The sequence below is a fragment of the Hyla sarda genome, chromosome 12 (assembly GCF_029499605.1).
Source record: "Hyla sarda isolate aHylSar1 chromosome 12, aHylSar1.hap1, whole genome shotgun sequence".
Classification (NCBI taxonomy): Eukaryota; Metazoa; Chordata; class Amphibia; order Anura; family Hylidae; genus Hyla; species Hyla sarda.
The window spans coordinates 82673553-82692382 of NC_079200.1; the positions used below are offsets into that span (position 1 = coordinate 82673553).

The 18830-nt window shown below is 46.0% G+C and overlaps 1 protein-coding gene across 5 annotated transcripts in view; it reads right to left on the reverse strand.

Moving 5' to 3' along the window:
• Positions 1-2301: 2301 nt before the first annotated feature.
• Positions 2302-18830, reverse strand: part of LOC130296893 (oocyte zinc finger protein XlCOF28-like) — a 44215-nt gene continuing 27686 nt past the window's right edge. For all 5 annotated transcript variants that reach the window (XM_056548936.1, XM_056548938.1, XM_056548939.1 and 2 more), the window contains 5 exons: positions 13951-14081; positions 13501-13621; positions 4310-4459; positions 3466-3638; positions 2302-3127 (listed from right to left, as the gene is read on the reverse strand). In XM_056548936.1, the coding sequence (XP_056404911.1) occupies positions 2855-3127; positions 3466-3638; positions 4310-4459; positions 13501-13621; positions 13951-14081 (848 nt within the window). In that variant the 3' untranslated portion in view covers positions 2302-2854. The remainder of the gene's footprint in view (positions 3128-3465; positions 3639-4309; positions 4460-13500; positions 13622-13950; positions 14082-18830) is intronic.

Sequence of the window (18830 nt, forward strand, 5' to 3'; positions counted from 1 at the left end):
TATTCATCCTACATTCACGAATTTCGCGTATTCATTATACACGCATATGTGAATATTCGCATATTCGAGGAAGAAACCAGTGAGGGGGTGGGCAACTTTACTATTGGTTGCTAGGGATATTGTTGATAACCTCTGACAAGTGTATATGCATCATTCTAATTGGCCCACAAGTGAAAAGAAGGAATATGCGAATATTCACATATGCGAATATGCAAATATTCACATATGCGAAAATGTGCATATGCGAATATTCGAATATGCGCATATGTGGAAAAAAGTGAATATTCGTAATTTCGAATATATAGCGAATATATTCGCAATATTCACAAATTTGCGATAAAAATTGGAAATGCGAATATTCGTGCCCAACGCTAATTATAACTGTCGGCAACACATTATATAGGGCAGTGGTTCTCAACCTGGGGTACAAGTACCCCCAAGGGTACTTAACAGTTCTCCAGGGGGTACTTGAAAAAAATTCAGTAATTGCAGCCACTGGTTACTGGTCTGGTCCATGTTGAAAGAAATGGTAGACTGATGTCACTGCACCGAGGAGCGGAGCAGGAGGACAGCAAAGGGGAAGTGCGGGCACTGGGCTGCTGTGGGCAGTAACTACCATCAGCTTTGTTGCTCCACTGCCCCTGCAGACCGGGCACCTACTGCTATGAGCCATAACAATAGGTCCCCAGACCAGAGGAGCACCAAAGCGGGACAATATGGTGGCCTACAACTATATATGGGGGCAGTTTGGGGGCCTGCAGCTATATTTGGGGGCACAGAGGGCCTAACATCTATATGGGGACACAAAGTGGGTACTATTACTGTGTGTGTGACAATAAACATGGGGAGTTTGTAAATAGGTGGGTATTGTACTGCAGAAAGGAGCCTAAAATGTTTGTTTGGCTGGTTCTGTGGAGAAGTCTTGTATGGGAGAAATCTTAATGGTGGTCTAGGCCAGATAGTGAAGAAAAGAAAACAACTCCGGTTAGAGAAGATGTCACCTGTAAATCGGGGGACTGGGGAGATAGGGAGAGGAACAGGGGGCCTGTTATAGAGGAAAGTAAAGCATATGAATTATACTATAATCATTACAAAATGTCTCTAATATCGGGGTACAATTTTTTGGGAATGGGCTGTCAAGGGGTACTCAAGCTAGAAAGGTTGAGAACCACTGATATAAGGTACAATCTGCTTTCTTAGTAGGTCGGGATGTCCTCCAGGCCCTAGGCCTGGAGGACATCCCGACCTAGTAAGAAAGCATCCTGTGCCACATGGTAAGCGTCCTGCGCCACATGGTAATATCAAGCAAGCATTCCAAGGGGCATGTGGCATCATGTAGTTACAGCGCTCAGTGCTGTAACCACTATGTTTAGTTATTACCTTTTCCTCTAGTGCTTGGCCATTTTCCAAACACTTTGGCACCATGTGTTTGACTGCATAGCTTTATAGTGGTGAAGTTGGGTGGCGTTCCTTTATAGAAGGTAAAGAAAAGCATCTCACTGTGGACAACTTTTATCTATGTGACAGAAAAGCTGTGGAGAATTTGGATACTAAAAACTTCTAGTATATATAATGAAACCTGTGTGCTGGACTTAACTGGATTAGATGGAATCTGTCACCAGTGTCACCACATTAACCTGTTGATACAGTGTTGTAGTGTGGGTGACACTGATAAAAAATGACTTACTACGGGCCGATCTGTGGCCCCGTTCGCTTGTTATCCTCATTCGTTTGATGATATTCAGCAGGCTTGGCACACGGTTGGCGCTCAAGGACCATACCGGTGTCACAGCTGCTGCTTCCTCAAGCCTGCAACTTGCTGGGTCAGGTGAGGAAGCAGCAGACATGAGGTCAGTGTGCTCCTGGAGCACCACCCATGCACCAAGATTTCTGACCGAATAAAGAAGATAATAGGCGAACATTATCATCATTGTCACCGCACTACCAGCCTGTACCAATAGGTTAGTGCAGGTGACACGGAGGACAGATTCCCTTTAAGTCTTCTTTTTGGTGTATTCAAGATACTTTGCGATTGATCAAACTTTACAATGTTCAAAACCTCTGCTTGCTGCTAGTAAAGAAAAAGTATTAATTTATTTTACTAGAACACGCAACAAAAAGTCACAGAGCGCCTGGTGTCTGAACTCCCCCTGGTTCCATCTGCCGCCTCCCTGCACGGATCGATGTTTTTCTAGCATGATCTAGCATTACAAGTCTGGGATTCCCACGTGTAGCACCACCCGAATTGCTTTCTTCATCATACCTGCTCCAATGTTGCAGTAACCGGAACCAAACTGATCCATGAGAGGTGACGGTGCCAAACTCTGTCTTGCTTTGAGGTGTATTAATTTATTTTTACAAACACAGGCAGAGAACCCATCCTGTGTTTGCAGGCTGTGGACTTCAGACCGATTCATTATACATACATTATCACATAGCAGCAAAAAAAAAGATTGTCTTAAGAGTAATTGTCCACTGCTCCATTCCCTTTCTATGGGGCTTCTGAATATTGCAAATTACTAAACTGAGCTATATTTGGAATTCCCACAGAGATATACTTATCACCTATCCTGTGCACAGCAGATAACTCTCTTAGGTCCAGTATAACCAGGTGTTGGACACCCAAACCAATAATGCTTATGTTTTGTTATGGTGCAGAGCCGTACCAGTAACTTCTCCTTGGTTCAGTCAAGGATGCAAATAGACAACAAGTAATGCTGTCCCCTCTCAGAAGAACCATGTACACAGCTGAGGTATCTAGAAATGCCATCACTGACAGGTGCCAGGCCTGCTGACCCCTCCGGGGCTTAAGATGCCCCCAGACTTTGGTAGTTTTCACACTTCTCCTTATTCATCAGACATCCTTCCCCAAAATCACTTGTGTGTGGATGGTGCACGCATCTACTTGCTCCACCTCCTGCAGCCCTGCCACCGGTATTCCAATAATACTGCCGTCCTCTGTCTGCACTGGGAGGACGTGATACTCAGACACTGCATCAATCTCCGCTGAACCACTGAGAAGTAGGTGGATTTCTGCCTCCTGTTCTGCAGGGACCACCTGCCAGGTAAATTCCTCTTCCTGGGGCCCCGGGCTCTTCTCACCATCCAGCAGACTCAGCTTATTGCTCTGCAGTAAAAGAAAGAGCGATCACTATTTACATAATAATACCCTCTTATAAGTGTATAGTGGTAAAATGAACAGAACATCCCCATTATAAACTAAGGAGTCAGTGGGTGCCCATACATAATTGCTGTTAAGCCCCAAGGTGCTGATGGGAGACAAGAATGAGCTCTTTACATATGATGCATCCATCCTTTGACCAGTATCAGGAGGACTTGCTTGACATTCCAAATGCTATCAATGATTCTTAGCAGTCATTTCATGGGGCCCCTGAGCAGAAGCTACTCTGCCCACCATTGCCCTTAGTGATGGTGACATGTAATACAACTCCTCTTCATACTCACATTCCTCATCACTATTTTTCTTTTGACCCTGGACACATTTGATCTGGCAGTCTTCTCTTTCTGGTGGATTTTTTGGTGCTGACGGAGGAGGAAGCGCTCGTGAAACGTGGATGGGCAGAAACGACACTTCAGCTCCTTCTCTGTCTGGGAGTGCTGCTTGCGAATGTGAATTTCTGCAATACAGAAAATCACAATGTAAGGATCTGTAGGCTAAAGTAGGTGGTGTGCAGACAGTGGCCATGGTACAGGTTAAGTCTGAGCTCTGGGTGAAAACAATACCCTGTGTAATGCGGGGGCGGAGGGTGCAGAACATGACAAATCCCTGTATCATGCCCACTCTTAGAACAGAACAGCTTTGGCCTCCTGTTTTATTGTCTGATCTTTTATTGATCACTTTTTTTTAATGTTTACAACTAGAGATGAGCGAAGTTACAGTGATTCAATTCGTCACAAACTTCTCGGCTCGCCGGTTGCCGACTTTAGCCTGAATAAATTAGTTCAGCTTTCAGGTGCTCCGGTGGGCTGGAGACTCTCCCCTAGGACTGTATCTTTTCCAGCCCACCGGAGCAAGAGAAAGCTGAACTAATTTATGCAGGCTAAAGTCATCAACTTGCTGAGCTGAGAAGTTCGTGACGAATCAAATTACTGTAACTTCGCTCATCTCTATTTACAACAGTAGCCATATCAAGAAACACTGAAGGAGAATCAATGCTCGGCTATTGTGGGGGACCCAGCAGTCAGACCCCCACTGATAAGTAACTGAGGATGCCATCTCTTCCTACAGTGGGGGGGAAAAAAAAAAACCTTTCAATACTATTTCTGCATATATGAGGACGATACTCACTTAGGCCGACCTCCCCCGTCAAGACAGTGTCACACAGGGGACATTGAAGCTTTGGCAGCTCTTTTGTGTGTTTCCGCAGAACATGCATTTCCATAGTGGACTTCTGGGTAAACTTAATATGACACACAGAGCATGAGAATGGGCGCTCACCTGAGAACAACAAAAAGTGACTTGAAAAAAAGAGTGCAAATCACAGATCGTGGGATCTCATTACAGTTCATGAAGTATTAAAATCTGTGGACATTTTTGAATGTTTTCATAGTTGATTTTTACTTGGTATCATGCAAAAAATAACTTTTTCCATAGGTGTTTATTAATATTTCTCTATCGGCTCCATTGAGGGACACAGACCGTGGGTGTATGCTGCTGTCTCTAGGAGGTGTGACACTATGGTAATAAAAAAGTCAGCTCCTCCCAGCAGGATATACCCGCCTTCAGGCTCTGAGCTAAATCAGTTTAAGCTTAGTGTCTGAAGGAGGTGGACATGGTCTGGATTTCTCCAGACCAGGTCTTCTAATTTTTTATTTTTCTAGTATAGGGACGTGTTAGTTTTTTATTCCTTTTTCTTTTTTGTTTTCAGGTGGGGACTCGGGGACTCCGGTTCCCTGTTTCCCCATTGTGAGTAAGGGGGCACAGACATTGGGTATATGCGCTGTTCACCCCCCTCGCCAACGGTCAGGGTTGGTACCTCATGGGTCCGGGTCCCCCTATTTCCCTGCTCGCCTCGCTCGCACATAGCAGCCAGGCGTGATGCAGGTAACTAAAGCTGACTGAAGACTCCATTAGGTAAGTTCTTCTAACTGAGGTAAGTACTTTCCCTCTTTCTCCTCAGGTGTGGACTTGCAACTGCCGGAAACCCCCTGTTTTTGGCCCACCTTTTCAGATTATGAGGCTGGCTTACTGGGGATGGACTTTTATTCAGGACTTTATTCTGGGGGAGCAGTGGCATCTGAGGGGGCATGTACCGTATATACTGGAGTATAAGCCGAGTTTTTCAGCATGATTTTTTGTGCTGAAAATGCCCCCTCGGCTTATACTCGAGTGACTATTTCCATAATATAGAACAGGACGGCCGGGCTTGTCAGGAGCCCGGCGGTCCGGTTCTATATTATGGAAATGTATAATATATAACATAGAACAGGACCGCCGGGCTCCTGACAAGTCCGGCGGTGGGGGCGGGGGTTTCGCGGGTCGCAGAGGGGGGGGGGGGGGGGGGCGGTAGAAGCTGTTACCTTCTTTGCTGCATTCTTCATGTGTTTGCCGGCCGCGTGTCTCGGCGGTGGGGGCACAGATTGGGAGGCGGCGGAGAAGCTCTAACTTACTGCCACTTTGCTCGGCTGCGTGTCTCGGCGGTGGGGGCGCAGAAAGAGGGCTGCCCGGCCACAGAAGCTGTATCTTACGTTCGCAGCAGCTCCCTGCAGCTCCACTGTGTAACTCTCGCGAGACCCGCGGCCGGCAGAGCATTGTCACGGGTTTCCATGGCAATGCTCAAAGCGCGCACAGTGGAGCTGAAGAGAGCTGCTGGGAAGGTACAGTACTTCTCCCAATGTTCAGCCCATGCCACTGGACCACCAGGGGATAGCAGATCCCCCTTCCCTGGCCAAGTAACAAGCAGGGAGGGGGAAGTAAAACAAAAAGTAAAATAATAAAAATTATGAAATAATAGATATGCACCCCCCCCCCCACCCCCACTCAGTATTATATGTGTATGTATATATATATATATATATATATATATATATATATATATATACACACACACATACAAACACACACATTCTTCATTCATACAAACACACATTACACAAATCTGCATTCATTATATACACACACACACACCCTGCATTCATTATATACGGTACACACACTACACACACACACACATACACTCTGCATTCATTATATACACACAGTTTATTCACTGTACACACTACACAAACACATACACATATTCTAGCATGTACAGTATATTTTGTGCATTTACCTTAAAGGACAACTGTACTGCAGCACTTTTATGTCCCTCTGGTCCTGGGCTGCAAAAATAAACTCACCTGCCTATGCTCCCCCGTTGGACCAGTACCAGTCTCACGGTCCAGCGCTGACATCCTCATTCCACTTCCTGGGAACGGAGAGGGTACAGTGCCGTCAGTGTTTCACCAGCAGCAGCAATGTGGTACATCGCTGTGGCCAGTGATACGCTGACAGCACTGTACCCTCTCCGTTCCCAGTAAGTAGGAAGAGGATGTCAGCGCTGGACCGTGAGACTGGTACTGGTCCAACGGGGGAGCATAGGAAGGTGAGTTCAAGTTTATTTTGTTTATTTTTGCAGCCCGGGACCAGGGGGACATAAAAGTGCTGCAGTACAGTTGTCCTTTAATAAATGGTAAATGTACAAAACATCTGAAAGTTAACAGATTTTTGGCATCAGCCTTAAAAAAAAAAAATCCCTCCCCCCGTCTCTCATCTGTGGGCGCCTGCAGCCTCTGCGTGGTCCGTGCCGTACTGGGCACTGCTTGTTCCCTCTGAAATATTATATCAAACTATCCAAACCCTGAATTATTGTCTGCTTCCTTGGTGATCCAGCAGGTTTTGGGTCTTGTGGCGTCTTTTTTTGGGTCTTTCAAAGTGTTTTATTTTTTATTTTTTTTACCTGTTAGAAATGGATCCCAATACTTCCAATCCCAGACCAAAACAAAAACGTAGGTCCTACGAAGCTGGTTTCAAACTTAAGGTTGTGTCAAGAGCAGAAGAAAGCAACAACAGTATTGCAAGTAGGGAATTTTGTGTTGACGAAAAACAAGTGAGGGCGTGGCGGAAAATGAAAGCGGACTTGGAAAAGCTTCCAAAGGCAAAAAAAGCTCGACGTGGTTTAACAACTTCATATGGGGCTCTAGAGACTGAATTGCATAAATGGGTTATGGAGTGTCGTCAAAACGGTTACTGCGTAACACGAATGGGAATTCGTTTACGTGCCCTTCAAATGGCTAAAGATGACAAATTAAAAGCACCAGGCATTGAAAATTTTGTTGCATCAGCAGGATGGTGTACCCGCTTCATGAATAGGTTTGCCCTATGTTTACGGCAAAGAACAAAGATTTCACAGAAGTTGCCAAAAGACCTTGATGAAAAACTGATGTCATTCCATTCATTCATAATAAAACAAAGAAGGATCCATAATTATGACCTGGGAGATATTGGAAATATGGATGAAACACCTATGACGTTTGATCTTCCAAGCAACAGAACTGTGGCAAATTTGGGAGAGAAGACTATTTTACTCAAAACCACAGGAAATGAAAAAAACCATTTCACAGTTGTTCTGTCATGTTTGGCTAATGGAACTAAGTTGCGGCCTGTCATTATTTTTAAAAGAAAGACCTTGCCTAAAAAGGTCAAATTCCCACCAAGAATTACAGTGCGCGCGCATATTAAAGGTTGGATGGATGAAGACGGAACAAAAAAATGGCTGGAAGAAATTTGGAACGGACGACCAGGAGCAGCCTTAAAGAAAAAAAAATCATTGCTAGTTTGGGATATGTTCAGAGCCCACACATCTGATGACATAAAAAAATTGGCAAAGTCTTCTCAAGTTACTTTGGCCGTTATTCCAGGTGGGCTTACATCTGTATTGCAGCCCCTAGATGTGTGTTTAAATAAACCTTTCAAAGATCGTGTGCGAAAGATGTGGCATGAATGGATGTCATCTGGTCAAGTCCGACTGACAAAAGTTGGAAATCTGATGAAGCCCGACATAGAATTGGTAGCAAGGTGGGTTCGTGATGCATGGGAAGATATTCCAGAGGACATGGTGAAACACGCCTTCAAGAAATGTGGCATTAGTAATGCTATGGATGGCAGTGAAGACAGCGCTTTGTATGAAAACGACAGCAGTGATGGTGAAGACGGCGAAATCAGTGATGATGACAATGTCTATGCTGATAACCTCACACCAGCTTTAGCTGAAGCTCTGTTTGGACATACAGATGACGAGGAGGAATCCAGTTTTGAAGGATTTTAACTCTTTTGTTTTAGCTTGATTCATGATTGAGGTTTTTGTACTTTTAAAGTTATTTTTGATACCATATGGTTTTTGTTGACCCTCTTTTCCACTTACAGAGCTAGTTTACAGTTTTTCTTTTAAATAAACATTTAAAAACATTTAAACTACCGATGTCTCAATTAATGTAATTTTATTGGTATTTACCAGTAGCTGCTGCTGCATTTCCCACCCTAGGCTTATACTCGAGTCAATACTTTTTTCCAGGTTTTTGTGGTAAAATTAGGTGCCTCGGCTTATATTCGGGTCGGCTTATACTCGAGTATATACGGTACCTTATGTTTTTCACTTTGTGTGTGTTACTGTGAACAGCGCCTTATACGCGGCTGACCGCCGCTGAGCTGGTACGGGCCGGGCACTCTCCGCGCCGGCTTACTTTCGCTTTCGCCGGCAGCGCCTTATATGCAGCTGACAGCCGCGGTGCTGGTACGGGCCGGGCACTTTCAGCGCCGGCTTACTTTTGCTTCTCCGGCAGTCTCTGCCGGCATATTAGCCTCCAGCTCTGTTCCCCCGAACGCATATGCGACTGACATGTGCGCTCGGGACAAGGAGCGGGCGCCATTACAGCTCCTTCTCGGCCTGTTCTTAGCTCCACCCACAGGGCTGTCGGAGATATTCTGAGGCGCGAAATAGCCTCCAATTAGCGCCATGGGCGTGATTTTCAGTCAGAAGGGGGCCAATTAGTTAGTGCCTCTGCTGCAGGCATGTCCCCCTCTACTATTGGCTGGCCTGTTTCTCACACTAGCTTCACAGAGCCCTTCTCCTCACTGCAGCTGCCAGGGGACGCAGACTAGGGTGAGAAAGTTCCCGTCTTTTTTTCTCATAATGTCTGTACCCAGAGCTGTTCTTCCCTCTAAACAGAAACCTGGAACATCAGTGACTTATTTTGTCTGTAAGCACTGTAGTACCAAAATGCCTGGCTCTACCGAGCCCACTTGCCCTGCCTGCTCCACTACTCCCCCAGACCCCCTGATGCCCTTTCGGTTCCGGTGGGTTCAGCCGCTCCACCAGCCTGGGTTTCTTCCCTGACCCAGTATATAGCTGACTTGACCCAAGTCTCCCGTTCGGTGGCTGAGGCCTCCCGGGAAGTGGTGTCCGCCTTGAAGGGGTCTTCCCTGTGCAGGGCCTCTGAGAGGGCCCGCTCCGCATCTCCACATACTTCACGCTCTCACAAGCGTACTAGGGGTGCCTCGTCTGACTCTTCCATTGAGTCTTCAGATAGACGTGAGCGTTCCCCTCGTGGGTTCCGCCCCTGGGGCCCGACCCCCCCCGGGCCGGGGTCCGGGGGGGGGGGGGTCCGGGCAGGCGCCCTCGCGGGACAAGAAGGCTCCCTTGTTCCGGGCATGCCCGTCTTGGAAGTCGGACTCCAACCGGTCCGGCCCTTTTGCGCCCAAATCAGGCAACCGCAAACCCACTTCCGCATGAAGTGAGGCCCCCACCCGCGGTTTCTTCTCGGGTGAGAGGTCGTCTCTTTTTCGAGACATCTGGACCTCACACATTCAGGACTCTAGGGTCAGGGACATGGTGTCCAACGGTTACCGAATCAAATTCGCCTCCCTTCCGAGGGATCGCTTTTTTCGATCCCGGGCCCCCCGGTCTCCTCCTCTGGCGAAGCAATTTCGAGCGGCTCTCCAGCCTCTGCTTCTCCAGAGGTTTATCGTTCCTGTTCCTCCAGGGGAACGGTTTCGGGGTTTCTATTCAAATATTTTTGTGGTCCCCAAGAAGGACGGTTCAGTGTGAACAATCCTAGACCTCAAGTGTCTCAACCGTCACCTTCTTATCCGCCACTTCCGAATGGAATCTCTCCGTTCGGTGGTGCCGTCCCTGGAACAAGGGGAGTTCCTTTCATCGGTGGACATCAAGGATGCCTACCTCCATGTGCCAATATTTCCAGGCCATCATCAGTACCTCCACTTTGCGGTTTACGGAGGGGCACATTCAATTCGTAGCCCTCCCCTTTGGTCTAGCCAAGGCTCCTCGGGTCTTTACAAAGATCCTTGCACCAGTGATGGGCCTGTTACGGTCGAGGGGAAACTCTGTGATACCCTATCTGGACAACCTTCTCATCAAGGCTCCTACCAGAGCCCAGACTCTGGAGAATCTTGACGTCTCTCTGCACACTCTGGATCGCTTCGGGTGGATGGTCAACCGGGATAAGTCAGTCCTCCGTCCTACCCAGTCTCTAACCTTCCTCGGACTTCGATTCGACTCGGCCTCTGCCCAAATTTGACTCCCGCCGGACAAACGTCTGGCGCTTCGGTTGGGGGTCCGCTCCCTTCGGACCCAGGTCTCAGTCCCCATCCGCACTTGTATGGAAGTCCTGGGTCGGATGGTGGCAACTATGGAGGCAGTACACTTTGCCCAGTTTCATTACCGCCCCCTTCAACTGGCGATTCTCTCTCGATGGAACAAGTCTCCTCTGTCCCTCGATCGTCAGATTGTTCTCCCTCGCGGGGTTCGTCAGTCTATGCTCTGGTGGCTTCGCTCCCCCCTTCTTCTCCAAGGGCAGTAATTTCTTCCCCTTCAGTGGCAGGTTGTTACAACGGATGCCAGCCTGTCGGGCTGGGGCGGCGTGTTCAGGGATTGGTTGGTTCAGGGACTCTGGTCTCCCCAGGAGACCCTTCGTCCGATAAACATATTGGAATGACGGGCGATTCTTCTTTGTCTTCTTCATTGGGAGTCCAGTCTTCAGTCCCGTCCTGTCCGCATTCAGTCGGACAACACCACGGCCGTGGCGTACGTAAATCCACAGGGCGGCACTTGCAGCTCGGCAGCCATGGCCGAGGTGACCAAGATTCTCACCTGGGCCGAAAGCAAGGTTCCGGCCATTTCGGCGATTCACATTCCGGGAGTGCTCAACTGGGAAGCGGACTTCCTCAGTCGGTCCTCACCCGACCCGGCGAGTGGTCTCTACATCCAGAGGTCTTCGCGCACTCTGCGACCTCTGGGGCATTACGGACGTGGACCTCTTCGCGTCCCGGCACAATCGGAAGATCCTTCCTTTTGTGTCCAAGTCTCGGGACCCTCAGGCTCTGGCCGTGGACGCCTTAGTGATTCCTTGGGCGGGGTTTGCCCTACCTTATCTGTTCCCTCCCCTTCCGCTCCTTCCCAGGGTGCTGAGGAAGCTCAAAGCAGAGGACGTCCCTGCCATTCTGGTAGCTCCAGATTGGCCCCGAAGGTCATGGTACGCAGACGTAGTCAGGCTCCTGGACGACGCTCCACTGCGCCTTCCGCTCCGTCCGGACCTGCTCTCTCAGGGTCCTCTTTGCCACCCCAATTTACAGTCGCTGCATTTGACGGCGTGGCGGTTGGGACTGCGGTTTTGAGGGACCGCGGGTTCTCTTCCCAAGTCATTCCCACCATACTCAGGGCTCGTACGCCCTCCTCCGCAAGAATTTGGTGTGAAGCTCAGGACTTCTCCCCGGTAACCTTCTCGGTTCCCCGTCTTCTCTCCTTTTTACAGTCGGGGTTGGAACTGGGGTTGTCTCTCAGTTCTCTTAAAGGTCAGGTTTCGGCCCTTGCTGTTCTTTTCCAGTGGCCCCTGACTTCAAATTCATGTCCGGACCTTCCTTCAAGCAGTGGCGCATGCTGCTCCTCCTTATCGGTCACCCTCTCCCCCTTGGGACTTGAATTTGGTCCTGAGTGCCCTCCAGGGTGCACCCTTTGAGCCCCTTAGAGAGGTGTCTCACCGCCTCCTTTCTTGGAAAGTGGCGTTTCTTGTTGCTATCACCTCCATCCGGAGGGTGTCTGAATTGGCAGCTCTTTCCTGCCGTTCTCCGTTTCTGGTGATCCGCCAGGACAAGGTTGTTTTCCGGCCAGATCCTTCCTTTTTGACTAAGGTGGTCACGGCCTTTCATCTCAATGAGGACATTGTCCTCCCGTCTTTTTGTCCTGCTCCTTCTCATCCTAAGGAGCGCTTACTACACAAGCTGGATGTAGTTCGGGCTGTTCGGTCTTATCTCTCCATCACTTCTTCGTTTCGTCAGTGTGATTCCTTTTTCGTCCTTACGGAAGGTCGTCGCAAGGGACAACCTGCTTCCAAGGCCACCATTTCTCGGTGGATTCGGTCCGCCATTTCGGAAGCCTATCGCTGTAAGGGGAAGATTCCTCCTTTCAGAGTTGTGGCTCATTCTACCCTGTTGGGGCATCCTAGGCTCTCTGGAATAGAGCCTCGGCCTCGCAGATTTGCAAGGCGGATACCTGGTCATCTTTGCACACTTTCTCGAGGTTTTACCGAGTTCATACTTTCGCATCGGCTGATGCTAGTCTGGGTCGTAAAGTGTTGCAGGTGGCAGTGGATTGGCCGTCTGCCTGACTGCTTATCTGCCCACCCAAGGGACGGCTTTGGTACGTCCCACGGTCTGTGTCCCCCAATGGAGCCGATAGAGAAAAGGAGATTTTTGTTTACTTACCGTAAAATCTCTTTCTCGGAGGATCCATTGGGGGACACAGCTCCCGCCCTTTTTGTGTCCCCCCAATGGATCCTCCGAGAAAGAGATTTTACGGTAAGAAAACAAAAATCTCCTTATTTCTCAATTTTTCCCCTGCCTGTGTGTTCTCCCAGGGAGACTAATCTGTCTCATCCAGAGTAAAATCAATCAGAAAAGCTGCTTGATGTCTTAGTCTTTAGCCCTTATCTGTCCTCTCCTGAATGCTCAGTCTCCAGCCCTTATCTCTCCTTTCCTGATGGCTCAGTCTCAAACAAAAAGGTGTCAATAACTTTTGATTTACCAGCATGATATACCAGCAGATAAAGTATTTTTTTTTCTTTTTGCACTATTATGTTTGCTGTCAGTACCTCCTTGATCAGGGATTGACGGCCTATGCTAGGTATAGGCCGGCAATCTCTGATCGTTGGGGTACCGACATCCAGCACTCCCCCCTCGATTAGCTGTTTGGGACCCACACTAGACAAGGCTGGAAGGCGTGTTTTATTCATTGTGTAGTGGTGGAGCCATGTAACAGCAGCTCTGCTTTTATTAAGGATAGGCCATCGACCATATAAGCCTGGAAAACCCTTTAAAAAAACGTGTGAAAGAAAAACCTAGTCTTACTGCTGTTGTATCTCTGTGTTTAAGACTTGTTTGGGGTATGTACCGGCTGTGAGGGGTAGGGGTTCCTATGCTATACTGACCCGTGTGTGTCCTCTTGTGTCTAGTCAGCTTGAAGGAGTCTGTGGTGGAATAGTCGCATTCATCACAATGGAAGGGTCGGTCTTCACAGTGCATTTGGACATGAGTGATCAACTCTTCAGCCTGAAGATGAGAACAATCACATGGTGAAGAATGGTAACTTCCGGCATGTTTTGGGGCCAACAGAAAACAGACCTGCACAATGACAATTGCCTGTTGGATATACAATGCCCAATCTGTACACAATCATGATGCAATATACTAACAGGTAACCAGCATTATATGTAGTAGAGAGCACAATACAACACCGGCTGCCCTAGTACTTTATATTCTTTACATCTGCAATGACAGCAGCAAGAGAGCACAAGCCAGAGTCACAAGAAACATCTACAGAACAGTAGAGGGGGTGCTCCCCACTAGGCCACCCTCTACTCAACATTAATATTTCACACCTCATTGGTCTCGTGTTCACAGAATGGGCACTTGAACAAATTTTCTTCTTTATGTGACTTTTTATGCTTCATAAGCTCCAGGCCGGTGGAGAACGACTTGTCACACTCCTTACACCGATGAAGCTTCACCTCTGCAAGGAATAAATATCAGAGTAATAACAGCCATGTTTGTTATGCAGTTTGTACCCATGCAGTGTATACAAGTGAAGCACATAACTTCATCATGTTTCACTCCTAAAAAGGAAAAATTGCTTTTAAAAAAACAAGAAACAAACCATGTGGTAAAACCATGCACATACGAGTTACTACTACTTCTACTACTATGCGGGTATGCTAAACATAATATAATGGTGATTTTCTTTCAAATCTACTGGATCAAAAACAGTTTGACAAATGGCCAAACACAACGTGTCATACCTACGAGAGGATGAATAAAGCAAGTCAGGTGGTGATCAGATAATTGAGGAGATGCCACTCATTGTCTAACCACATAGATGGCGCAGTCACTACAGAATGTAGCATCTAGGGTTCCCGCAAATATCACTTGTAATGCACAGCAGTCATCCTCCATGTATGGGGTGGGCATTACTGTACAGTTATCCTGTTTTAAACTCTGCAGCAATGTTCCTTGTTCTTAGGGGTTGAGGTGTCAGACTGCCTTTCAGCCAATCGCCAGCCGCAGCAATGTCCCACCTCGGTCGGTAACAGGCTGACATATTGAGTTCCAGCCTCCTTGGTGCCTGGGCCCAATACGTCACACTCCCAACTTAGCCTATCAATGGCCAAAGCGGGATGAAACAGCAGCAAGCAATTAGATGAGCAGCAGTCGAACACGTCAACCACCAGCAACAAGGAAAAGGACTGCAATGGAGCAGGATATGGGAGACACCGGGTGAGAGGCGGGAGATGCGTTTTTTATTGTGCTGGTAGCCTGGGTAAGTGTAATGTCCCATATCCTTTTAACACAGTTAAAACATTTATATCAAGTTCAGCAACAGGAAGGGAGATGATGTGCATGGTTATGGGTAGCAAGGAAGCAAAAGATAGGTGAAAATCCAGCTTCCAGCAAAAGTGGAGGAGCTCTGGCCGGCTTCTTACATGACAATGGGCTCAGCCTATCACAGGCCGAGGCGGGACATCGCTACGGCCGGTGATACGCTGACGGCTCTGCGGCGTCCCCGTCCCCAGGAAGTGGAATGACGTCAGCACTGCCGGACCGTGAGGCCTGTGCCGGACCAACAGGGGCTCGTAGGAAGGTATGTATGAGTTTACTTTGTTTATTTTTGAGGCCCGGGAATATATTAATGTGTACCACTACAGTTCTCCTTTAATGTAGATCCATGTTAAAAAAAACAAAGCTATAGCAACATGTCACTAAGTAAAAAAAATGCAAATTAACCCTTCATGGCACTGAAACATGCCAAGAACAACGTTTAAATACTAAAAAGGTACAAGAAAAAGAATGTCACTCACGTGTCAAACAATGGGAGGAGAGATCCGTCCACTGGACAGAGAATGACATATGACTTCCGGAAGGAAGAAAACGGAACATGGAGAAACAGAAGGCCATGGCGTCATGTAACCAAGGCAACCCGCTCAGTAAAGAAAGGTAAGAGTCATGTAGTCAAGGTGACCCCGAAACACCGGATGCGGGATGCATACAGTGAAACAACCTCCAGTGAGGCAGCGAAAAAGACAAGGTAAGGATAAGCCAGCTTTGCTACAGGAATTAAAATATATGTAAACAGGTATTATAGTGTATTGTAACACACGTAGAGGACCAATAAAAACACATCTGTAGGTTTTATATGTGACCTATATTACCAACTAAAAATGTATAACCCATATGAATTGGTACCCAGAAAAAAGTATAATATAGAGTAGGAGTTATACATATAAGTATCATAAAATGTAACAGAAAAGCGTCAATAAAACACAAAAGATTGTTCCCTGCATAGGACAACCCCATGCATAACCTAATCAGAAATATGAAAGCATAAGAATTGTAAAATGTATAATGATGGATGGCAAAAATACAAAATACTAATAAATAGAAAAAAAATGATATTAAGAATTACCTGTGTAGACAGAAGAAAAAATGAATGAATTACACGATATGAAATCAATAGAAATACATAATGTAGTTATGGTAATTTAAACCTTGAGGTGCCCGTGTATCTAGATTCAAACTCCAAAAAAGCCTCTCTGCTAAAGCAGGTATGGCACCAGTCACCACCATGTTTCGGCAGATCAACTCTATTCCCTGTACATTGATGCTGTCACATGATCCTGAATGTGTTTCAATGATATGTTTCGATAAACCCATTGACGGGCGATTGGATGTATCCCTAGAGTGTCTTGTATGTTCTGCTATTCTCCGTAAAAATTTCCGGCAGTGCAGCCAACAGATTTATATTGCATGTAGCACAGTGGACATCGTGTGAGGTCTCACAATTTATGAAAGATTTTAGAGGGAAAACTCTACCTGTAGCAGAAGAAACAAAGTTAGTAGAGACCCTTATATGTTTGTAAAGATTTTATTGTGCTCTCCCGCACTTATAGCATTCCTTTAGTACCAAGTCACTGGGCAATAGCAGATTGCCCAGTTATTTAGCCTTTTTTGCTACACATCTGAAACCAGATTGGAGGATTTGTGCAAGCATAGGAGCTTAGTACAAGGTAGGGAAATGTTTCATGAGAATGTCACGAATCTGGCAAAAATTAACACTAGAGTCTGTTGGAAAAGTAGGGGATTCATTACCCTTTTTGTTTTCTCTGTTCTTTCGTCGCTTTTGTCATTATAAGAAATCTTTTTCTTTATTGTTGAATAGTGTTCTCGGGACTTAGAGTCTGTAATCACTTTTGCTGTTTAAAATGCCTTGAGTGTAACCTCTATGCTTTAGATGTGTTGTAATGTCCCGACAGATTGTTTCATATGTCAAGGGATCAGAACAAGCTCTTTTTGCTCTAATATATTCCCCAATAGGGAGATTTTGGGTAGTGTGAATTGGATGGCAACTGCTTGGATATAAATTATAACCATCCTTGGTTTTGCGGTATAATTTCGTGTCAATTTTGCCAGTGGTGACATTTCCCATGAGAGATGAATCCCAAAAAATCAATGTGACAAGGTGCAATATGATAAGTAGACTGTAAATTAAGATCATTGTCATTAAGAAAAATAACAAAAAATGCCAAACCAGGAGGAGACAGTCTATATATTGGCCATACCATGAAATATGGTGTTGGTATGGATTATTGGCCGCATATAGACTATTCTCCTCCCAGAATGCCATAAACAGGTTGGCAAGGGACGGCGATAATTTCGTCCCCATTGGACAACCTGAGATTTGTACATAAAAGGACTTAAAATAGTTCTGCTGTAACAGAAAAACCAGAGCATCCAAAATATATCCTTGCAAATCATAATTACTGTAGTGTTCTAGATGATACTTCATTGCCTGAACTCCTCGATTGTGTCGGATACATGTATAAAAGATAAACTATATCACAGGGAACCCATGTACACTTGTGTCCTAATTTAAATGTGAAATAGCACCTAAATGTTTTAGTTTCCTGGATGTACTCAGATGTTCTGGACACTAAAGGTTGGAGGAGACGTTCCAGCCAATCTCCCAGCGTTTCCAGCAGGAAATCAATCCCCGCTACAATAGGCCAGAGTGGGGTTGGAAAGATGTTTTGTGTACTTTCGGCAGATCATGAAACACCGGAATTTAGGAAATGATGGAGGCATATATTCTTTTGCTTGGTGAAAATAATATGTAGACTCTGCCTTTCTTGTAATATAATGTCAAGTTTGTTTTGTATTTGTTTTGTGGGATCAGACCCAATTTTTCTATATGTAGACATATCTTGAAGCATTTTCAACACAGATTTTTTGTAAAGAGATTTGTGGTAGTGGTGACTGGTCCCATACCCTCTTTAGCAGAGACAATACAGTAGAAAAACTTGAGCTTTTCTGGGCACTGGTTCTTCGGGATAAGCAGTAGGACACGATTTAAAGTCCAAAGAATATTTTTATTGCACTAAAACATGTTTCTGGTCCGAAAAGGACCCATCCTCAGGTAAGGTGGCACCTACCTGAGGAAGGGTCCTTTTCGGACCAGAAACATATTTTAGTGCAATAAAAACATTCTTTGGACTTTAAATCGTGTCCTACTGCTTATCCCGGAGAACCAGCGCCCAGAAAAGCTCACGTTTTTCTACTGTATTGCCTTCCTACCGGACCAGGGGAGCTAAGACCGGTTGAGCTGAGGTTGCAGGCTCCATATTTCTTTTTAGATGTCTTCTTAGGAGTTGTGCTCTTAGCGCAACACTATCTGGTAAGTGGCTTTTCACCTACCTATTGCACATCACTGTGACGTACTTCACCAGGGGCGCGTATCGCTCTTTTTTCTTTCCTTGTCTGTACTCTTTAGCAGAGAGTTTTTTTTAGATTTTGAATCTAGATACACGGGTACCTCAAGGCTTAAATTTGCGTAATAACCTTATGTATTTCTATTAATTTCATATCGTGTAGTTCATTCATTTTCTCTTTTGTCTACACAGGTCATTCATATAAATTTTTCTGTTTATTATTATTTTGTATTTTTGCCATCTATCATTATACAGCTTGCAATTCTTATACTTTCATATTTCTGATTAGGTTATGCATGTGGTTGTCCTCTGCGGGGACATGCGGGAAACAATCTTTTGTGTTTGATTGACGCTTTTCTGTTACATTTTATGATACTTATATGTATAACTCCTACTCTATATTATACTTTTTTCTGGGTACCTATTCATATAGGTTATACATTTTTAGTGAGTGATATAGGTCACATTTAAAACCTACAGATCTGTTTTTACTGGTCCGCTAC